General features: G+C 42.3%; 1 protein-coding gene across 1 annotated transcript; it reads left to right on the top strand.

Annotated features, from left to right (window-relative positions):
- Positions 1-1908: 1908 nt before the first annotated feature.
- On the top strand, positions 1909-6802 carry LOC108112475 (fez family zinc finger protein erm). The gene is made up of 2 exons (XM_017222336.2): positions 1909-2164; positions 3841-6802. Exons 1-2 carry the CDS (start codon positions 2153-2155, stop codon positions 5662-5664), a joined length of 1836 nt encoding a protein of 611 aa, XP_017077825.2. The 5' UTR covers positions 1909-2152; the 3' UTR covers positions 5665-6802.
- Positions 6803-9486: the final 2684 nt, after the last annotated feature.

Here is a 9486-nt window from a genome sequence, read left to right as displayed (position 1 = left end):
GTTGTTGCTGTCTTTTTCATAGCATTTATTTATTCAACTAAATGCAGATTGCACATTTCTACATGCACCGTTCATTTTGCTTTTAGTTAATCACCCGCTTTTTTTGCCGTTTTTTTTTGGGGAATTATAGTATCTGTGTTAGGGTTTTGTGGCTGACAAGTTGGTTGGTTTAATCACTAGTATTGGGATCTTGGAGTTGAAATTTGTTTTTTTAAGAGCTTTTTTTAGCCTTTTACTATAACTCTAATTATTTTTAAAGAAGAATAAGTTATAAAAACAAATATTTTTTAATGCTACATAAACTTTTGTTGAAATTGGAAATGTACAAATGTACATTACATTTGTAACTCTTACTATCCCTAACATAACCAAATATAATCACTTTGAATATCTAATCAACAAAGAATAGCTATTTGCATATCGATTTCCCCACACAAGAGCCACAAAATAGGCAACTTTACCTGAAAATGCAATGGAAATGGCGGCCATAGTCCTTTAAGGATCCCTTAAATCCTCCCTACGCTCCCATTCAAAGCCCCTAAAGAGTTGTGCTTTTGTGCAATTTTGCAGCTGCAACTGCTCAACTCCAGTGAAAAGCAGCCATGTGCCCTGCAATGCCCAAGGAAAGGTCCACACAACCATAGTCCTGAATATAAAGAAAGGAGTTGGGGACACAAGAAGTTGGCGGAACAGGATGACAAGGACTCCCAGAGCAAACAAAGTCAAGAAAGCCCCGCCACGGAGATATCATCAAAATGAATATAAGATTATATTTGACTAGTGCTGGTTAAGCTAAGTTGGGGGGTGTTTCAAATTAAATGGGTAAGAATAGATGCACGGAAGGAAATCTTAAGGAGTTTTATAGATTCTGTGGTTATATAATATTTTAAATAAGACAACCCTCTGATATATTTAAAAAATAATTTACTAAATTTCGAATAAACCTTAAAACGTATAAGTATTAGATCAATACGAACTAATTTATTATAAAATAAAGACTATAAATCTTTGACTATCATTCCTGAGTACAGTAAAGATTACTAATTGGATTACGTCTGAATTATTTTCTCTGTACGAGTATATAGCAACGATATTCCAGAGATTACGGGTTCAGGGGTAGAGAGAGTTGAAGAATCAGAGAATCCTTGCCCGCTGGCGGGCTAAAGGTGAGCAAACAAAGACGCTGATAAAACGAAATGCCAAAACGACAATTGAAACGCCCAACAAAAGGCAGGGGCATGCCGGAGGAGCGGAAAGAGGAGGCTGCCTCGAAAAGGGGGGGTGGACTAGTGAAAAAGTCAACTCGAGAGGGATCCACGAGACCGGTGGCTGCCATTTTTTGGTGTCTGCGCCTCATCCAAATCAAGTGTGAACGGAATACGGCCAAAGGTGGCCCTCCATCGCTCTCTTTCTAGCACTCTGGTTCCCTATATATATATATCTATATAGCGCTCTCTTTCGTTAAACCACCTTCATCGCATCACTCCTCTATTTATCATCTTGCCTGGGCTCTTGAGCTCTATCTCTCTATATAAATATTTTAGGGGCGGTCTCTTCTCACTGCCTCTCTCTCTTTTTTCACCGTAATATTCCAATTCGACATTTTGTCTTTTCATTCATAATGCAGTCGCAGTCGCTGTCGACGGCGACGTCGGGATACATATCATCCAATCTGAACGTGATGATGAAGTTCTCCTTTTGCCTATCGGTTCACATCAATCTATCTCGTTCTATCGCACATTTGGGATATCTATCCCTCTCTTTTGTACAGAACGGTATTCTACCTTTCTCACTCTAGCAAATGGACGTGGCATACAGGATTCTCAGGGGTTGTTTCACCGGGATTCACCCCAGACCTCTGCGTATGTCCTTTTCATATTTCTTAAGGCCCGCACCGTTCGCTATTTGCCTTCATTCCGCTTCGGTCGCTGATCCTGTGCTGAACGCGTCCTGTCGCTCGCCTCCCTCGATTTGCATTTGAAAAACATTCCGTTTTTTACGAAACAAGTGAACTTTATTCAAGAGAAATAACAACAAAAAGAACGTACTTATAGTTGTATTTGTGTGTGCTAAAAGTTGTGATTTTGTTCTAACAAGTGGAGATTGGCTGCCTGCCAAAGGAATTGGATATCCACCTAGGCAGCACCTAAATATGGTTTACTTTGTACGTATTTTTGTTATATAACATTTATTTTTATATATTTTATTAGGGGTGTTGAAACTCCGACGGGAAAAGGGGTTTAGTCTTGCTAGGCCATAGGTGGCTATGGGAGAGTTAGCAAAGAAAAACTAATTAGCTGATCTTAGTTTATGAAACTTTAGCACAATTTGGTTAAAGGTGTTGGTTATTAAGCAATCATAGCAAATAAAACTTTATTCTTGTAATATTTGGAATAAATTTCGTCTATATACAGTTCATTTCTGTTATTTAATAAATTCCTCAAAAGTTTTTAAAGCTTCTCTTCATTTTTAACTAATTAATTAATATGTTTTTACAACTATTTCACAACCTCTAAATCAAATCAGAACTTCTTAATGAGCAACAAGCTTCAAGTGTTAGTTTTTAACATATTTCAAAAGCTATAAACCTTCTGCCATATTTTCCAAATTAAATCAAAATTTCCAGAACTCAAATACTTACTTAACACAAAACAAAGTTTACCAAATTTATTAAATATTTAGCTCCACACACATTGTTAATAAGCTTCATTCACTACACACTCTTCAAGAGCGGCTCTCATAAGAGCAAACTCTGAAGTGGCCACTAGAACACCAACATAATTTGGATGCTTAAAACGTGAACTACTCGTTCATATAGTTAGGCAGCCGGGAAACTTTCGATTGAGAGGGCTGACCGTGGTTGTGCCTCCGGGTCAGCGTGTGAAATGGTTACCGCCTTCTCTTTTCTTAATAAGATTAAACAGCACTTTGGGAGGGGAACTACAAGATGGGCGAGAGTTACCCATATACAGATTTGGAACTGGAGCTGAACTTATTCAGGCGTCAAATCAAGTTAATTAAAAACGGCAAGGAAGTCGGTTGTATCGCACCGGATGTCGCACATTAGCCACACTTGATGGCACATGGGGAAGATGGAGCTGGAGACGGAGACGGTCTTACACCTCCAGTCAAGTGTAAGCGATTTAATGATTCGCAAATAAAGCCAAGACCCGCGCCAAAAAATATATTCGCATATATTGCCAAATCTGTGTTATGATTGATGGCAATATGCTGACGAAAGGATTGAGGCCTTTGTTTGGGTTAAGTGGAGCGTGAGTCAGGGCCAAGCACGGGTTAAATGCAAATGCTCTGCGGATATGCAAAAATCTATTGGGAAATATTATTAAACGCATTGCGGTTTGGGTTTAATTGCAACCCGCTGGCTGGCCATGAATTATCCTGCGGAAATGTCCTGCCGCTGGGAGCACGCCCTCCGCTGGCGTTTGTTTGTACTCCCGGAATTGCCAACGCATTAATCGCACTTGACTGATCAGGCGTTAAATAATACATACAACTGCGGTCACAACAATAGGGTTAAGTCTTAATAAAAAACAATCATTTAATAGAAAAGTTTTCGTTTATATTTTCATAGTTTTAAACCAAAGAACTGCAGTTTCTTACTTTTAGATAACAAATTTAACATTGTATTAAGTTCTATGGGAAAATTATATAAATTTTTAAGTTTCCTTAGGGTTAGTTTCTCTATTACATTTCCCCCAGCTGTGAGGGATCGCATTTATAGCACTTAAACATAAACAAAGGAGGCGTATGCCTTCGATTAATTGATAACCCGTTGCTTAGTTTGCATACTCAATTTGGTTCTTTGTTCGTTTTTTGCAGAGTCCGCGTGGCATGCAACCGTGTAGTCCAGCGGGAGAAGTCGCAATGATGCCGCCGTCGAAGAGTCCCGTCATGGAGAGCGCCGCCTCCGAACAGAATCCTGGCCAGCAGAGTCAGCAGGATGAGCAGAGCGCCAAGCGGGCGTGTCCCTTGAAATTCTCGATAGCCAAGATCATGGAACCCGATCACAGGCCCAGCCAAGTGCCACCACCACAACCGGCTCCTATTTCATTTATTACCAACGATGACGACGAGGATGAGGACCCAGAAATCGATGCCGATTCCGAGCGTTCCTGCAGTCCCATTGAGGTGATCAGTTTGGATCATTCACCAACGCCAGTGAATTATGACTCGGCTTTCAAGAAGTATGTGCCGGGTCCCTGCATTGGTGCCTCATCATCGGTGGCTTCACCTTCAAGCACCGCTGCTGTCCAGCAGTTTGTGAGCTCCCGCCACCAGGAGTTGCTATCCCAGTATCCACTGCTGTACTATGCACCCAATCAGCTGATGTGCGCCGCTGCCGCTGCTCAATATGCGGCATTGACGGCCCAACAACAATCACTGGCCAGTGCTGCTCATCTGAGCAGTTTCACCGCTTCTCTAAATGCCAGTTTGCATCATTCTCAGTCACTGAGACGGAATCTTGGTCATCCTTTGGCCGCAGCAGCTGCTGCAGCTGCGGTGGCTCAGTCCCAGGCAGTGCCCAATCTTCAACAGAGTTTGGAAAAGTCACCAGTGGCTCAGAGGACAGCTCAAAGTTCGGGATTGCAAGCTAATCTGAAGAGAAAACGATCGCCGCAGGATCAGGGTGAGGTGACACCTCCACCAGCTTCGACTGCTACTTCTACTGCTGGAGCACGATCTCGCTCTCCGTCGCCTCAAGGATCCATAGAGGACAGCAGTCCAGGATCCGCCAGTGGTGGCAAGCCCAAGACCTTCTCTTGCCTGGAATGTGGCAAAGTGTTCAATGCCCACTACAACCTCACCCGCCACATGCCCGTACACACTGGAGCCAGACCTTTTGTATGCAAAGTCTGCGGCAAGGGATTCCGTCAGGCTTCGACTCTCTGCCGGCACAAGATCATCCATACATCCGAAAAGCCACATAAGTGTCAGACTTGCGGCAAGGCCTTCAATCGCTCCTCCACTCTCAACACCCATTCGCGCATCCATGCCGGCTACAAGCCCTTCGTTTGCGAGTACTGCGGCAAGGGATTCCACCAGAAGGGCAACTACAAGAATCACAAGCTGACCCACAGTGGCGAAAAGGCCTACAAATGTAGCATCTGCAACAAGGCCTTCCACCAGGTGTACAACCTCACCTTCCACATGCACACGCACAACGACAAGAAACCCTATACCTGTAGGGTTTGTGCCAAGGGATTCTGCCGGAACTTTGATCTGAAGAAGCATATGAGGAAGCTGCATGAGATTGGCGGTGATTTAGATGATTTGGATATGCCACCAACTTATGACAGGAGAAGGGAATACACCCGTAGGGAACCACTTTCTTCTGGCTATGGTCAGGCTTCAGGACAACTTACACCGGACTCGAGTTCGGGAAGTATGTCGCCACCGATAAATGTGACCACTCCGCCACTTTCCAGCGGAGAGACAAGCAATCCAGCCTGGCCCAGATCCTCCGCCGCACAGTATCCAGCTGGTAGTTTTCATCACCAACTGGGAGTTGCTCCACCACATGATTATCCCAGTAGCTCCGCCTTCCTGCAACTCCAGCCGCAGCAGCAACATCAGCAAAATCCGCAACATCATCAGCAACAGCAACAGAGACTCTCGGAGACCTTCATAGCCAAGGTGTTTTGACAGCGATACTATGCTGATAGCTTGAATAGCTCCACCACGGGGTCGACCTCGACGACCAGCTCCACGGTGACGACCACCACAACGACCATATCATCTATGGCCACTTCAAGGAGCGATCTGTTGATCGACTGACTGCAGTTTGTGGCAGCGGCAGCCGCTGCTAGCAGTTCGAATTCCGGGCAGGATCCAGGCGAATCGCCGTCCCCGGAACTCGGATGTACGGCCCTGGGCAGTGCTGTCCGGGCATTGAATGGACTCTTCTAAGGCAGAAAGATTTACCCACCTCTATCCACAACACCCAGAAGAACCTCAACAGCCACCAACAATGGTTTCAACTTGTGCAATACCCCACTCAGAAGATGATGATGATGACCCCAAACCGCTCAACACATTTATCCAACAGAACATTTTGTATATAGCATAGCCCTAAGATGTCCCTTGGAAAATCTATATTTAAGCCACTCTCTCAATGTATAGATGTAGTTAAAAGATTTATCTAGTTAGTCACGAATTTATAAGTCTCTGAGTTCTATGTAGATCAGCTACATAGATCATCTAGAGCAGAGTTTCGATATAGGAAAAGATGTTTTTGGCATTGTGTTAGAGCTTTTTCTGGGATCTGTCAACCAAAATACATAAATGCGAATGTATCTTAGAGTTGTACTAGATATCTGTACTGTATGTATATCCCTAAGTGTCTGTGTAATCCAACGCAAAAGTATAAAAAAAATTGAGAAAACATTTTAACGATGATCGATCGAATGCATTGAATTTGTTTAGGTCTTAAGTGATATTATTGATAATGTTTAAGCAATAAATCAATTCTTCAATTATTAAATGGCAAAAATGTTTTTATTGACTAAAGGAAAAATGATGGAAAATTAAGGGAAAACTCTGTTCAGTTTAAAAATCCCGATAACCCCTCCAACATATATGCAAATAACTGAGCAACGGTGTGGGCTGTCATTGAGTTTGTCTCCTGCGATTCTTAAAAAATGCAAATGGGATGCGAAATGAAAACAATTATTGCTGCATTACTCGTGCCCAAGAGTCGCGTTTAATGGGCTCTAAACTGTCGCCACGTCTGCCGCATGACATTTGCAACTTAATTAGTGGCGACCAGCCTCCATTTTCCCATTTCCACCGCCCACTTGGTGAAAACTCAGCAGGTGGTACAGGACCAGGCACACGCCTCAATCATTTGCATAGCACTTTGATCTGTGGCTCGAGAAAAGGCAACGTATCTCAGAGTTAAAATGGTTATGGAACCGTCTGCTTAAGGAAATGCAAAAGAAGCGGCCTTATAAGGCAAAAAGCTTACTTAAGAAGGGTAAGCAAAAATAGTGTTGCCTACATTTTGGGGCTCACTAATAGGAAAGGACAGATTATGCAGTTGATTATGAATATTGATAAATCAAGACCATATTTGTGCTGAAACGGTTAAAAATGTATAATATATGTTAGATTATAAGTATTTTTTAGGTTTACTAATCAAACTTCGTTTTGGGGCACTACAAATGCTTAATTTTATCTTCTCAAAAGGTAAAACTTCAACTTCAAATTGTTAAATATTATTGAAAAACAAATAAATATCTTTGAATCCTGTTCAAATATTTATATTCACTTAGATCGACTTCTGTAATCCTGCTGACTTTGATTCGGTGACATCGGATGACTTTTGTATAGCTTTAATACCCCCATCAGAGATGACGCATGTGATGTCCACTTGAGTTGACATTTTTCCCCTTTTTTTCCTTTGGCCATATATCATATGAATAATTCAAAACGAATCGAATATACAAAATGGGAACGAAAAGCGAAATCGAGCGATGCGATGCGTTGCTTTTTTATGCAAATAATCAAAGACGACTGACGTACAGTGGGCCCTCAGCATATGCTCAAGCACACCGCCCACTGATAGCATAGCATGGCAGGGCCATTCAGTTGACAAATTCAGTAGTGAAATGCTTCTTTCTGGTTGTGCCCAATTTTCAATGATGACTTTTGACACCGCCTCGCGGCATTCTTTTGAACCCGATTCCTCGATTCCACGATATTCCATGAGATTCCTATCATCCTCGTCGAAGGCCAACCCCCAATTGTGAAATGAATGTGAATGGTCCTTGAGCTGTTGTCATGTTTGGCCGCTCTCCTCCAACCGATTCCTTTTGATGTTTGCCTTATGCACGCCCAGTCGACCATTCGAGTATCCATCTACCAATCCCCTCTATCCGATGTTTTCCTCCACCTCTTTTACCCACCCACCCACACTCAATCGCACTGACACAAAACTGACTTATTTGGCTAATTGAACTCGGTTGGTCGGTCGCACCACTTCATGCAGATCTAGCCAGGATAATTCAGCACTTTTACCACTTCTCGACTCGCTTATGCATGACACCTTGGCAGTACGGGCACAATCCGATATGGTCATCCAGCCAGATGGCATTAATTAAGCTAATTAATGGCTATTGATTCATGGAAAGTTTTGATTTCCTTTTAAAGGAAGCTGTTAATGAGGGGGATAGGTGATAATCTGTGGGGGTGTCAAGAAAGGTATTGATAAATCTACAAGCTATTTCTTAGTTCAGCAATATATTTGATAGAAAGGTAGCGTTATAGAAATGTAGAACATTTTAGCAGTGTAATTAATTAACTTGAAGACAAATTGCATATTAAACAGGTTTGAATGTGTATCTTAGATGTGAAGATTTCTTGTGTTTATTCTCATAAAAAATATTAATAATATCCCTTAGAAAAACAATACATAGTCGTGCAGTTTTTGTCCTCCTTAAAATAACTATATTCCCCATCCTTGAAAATTTAGTTAATAACTTCCGCCATATTTGCAGCTCTCCAAAAAAGAAAAAAATTATTGTTTACCCGCCATAAACAATTTCCGCAGGCGCCATAATTTCTTGTACAACCCCCCCCCTGAAATAAGCATAATATTTTCGTCCTTTGTTTTTAGCATATCAATAACTCTTATCATGGGTCTGGGGGGCACCCGTGGCACGCCCCTTCGATTGTGCCACAACAACTCAAGCACGCAACAGGGGGAAAAGTATGGGAAAAATCTAAGTACTCAGGCTGCTCGTTCGGCACAATAAAAAAAAAAATTATAATCCAATTCCATTGTCCGACATCAGAAGGGTGGGAGGTGGAAAAATGTACTGTAGACAACGACTGCGCTTATCACCCGAAATGAGGCAGAACAATAAGGACACGAGATGGATGCACCAGAGGAGGCAGTGGCAGCATAATCTCTTCCGGATATGATTACGCCACCAAGTGCGAGGAATTGTCTGGCCCTGGTGCTGTGACCTATCAGCTTTGTATCCTGGCATCTTTGTATGTGCCCCTCTATATATATATAGGCTCAGCTGAGTTTAGAGCAACGCAATCTGCTGTGATTACAATTTCTTAAAAAGCTAAAGCTGCATTTTCCTTTCAATTACGAGGCACCCTCTCTAGGCACCTCTTAATGGCCATATAAGTGTATCTTCTTTACGCCCAAAACGCTGACAATATATGCTGGCTAAGAAAAGGAGAACAAAACAACACTTAACCCACGTTAATTGTCGACTCTCTGAACTATGACATGATCTCCTGCTCCTCTGTCTCTCCTCCACATCGAAAGTGTCCCATGTCAATGGCTGGCTGCCATTAGAAAAAAAAAACGAGATGAATCCATGGGGCGCTTAAGATGCGAGCATTACAAAATTCTATATGAGTACTTATAGTTTGTAAGCCTAAGGGGGAGGGGATGTGACAGATACACTGGGAAAAACAGGGGTAAGTTTAGGATATAAAACTTCTTCA

The sequence above is a fragment of the Drosophila eugracilis genome, unplaced genomic scaffold (assembly GCF_018153835.1).
Source record: "Drosophila eugracilis isolate 14026-0451.02 unplaced genomic scaffold, ASM1815383v1 contig_393, whole genome shotgun sequence".
In the NCBI taxonomy this organism is placed as follows: domain Eukaryota; kingdom Metazoa; phylum Arthropoda; class Insecta; order Diptera; family Drosophilidae; genus Drosophila; species Drosophila eugracilis.
The sequence above is the reverse complement of the archived record's forward strand: the minus strand, read 5'-3'. Positions and strand labels throughout refer to the sequence as shown.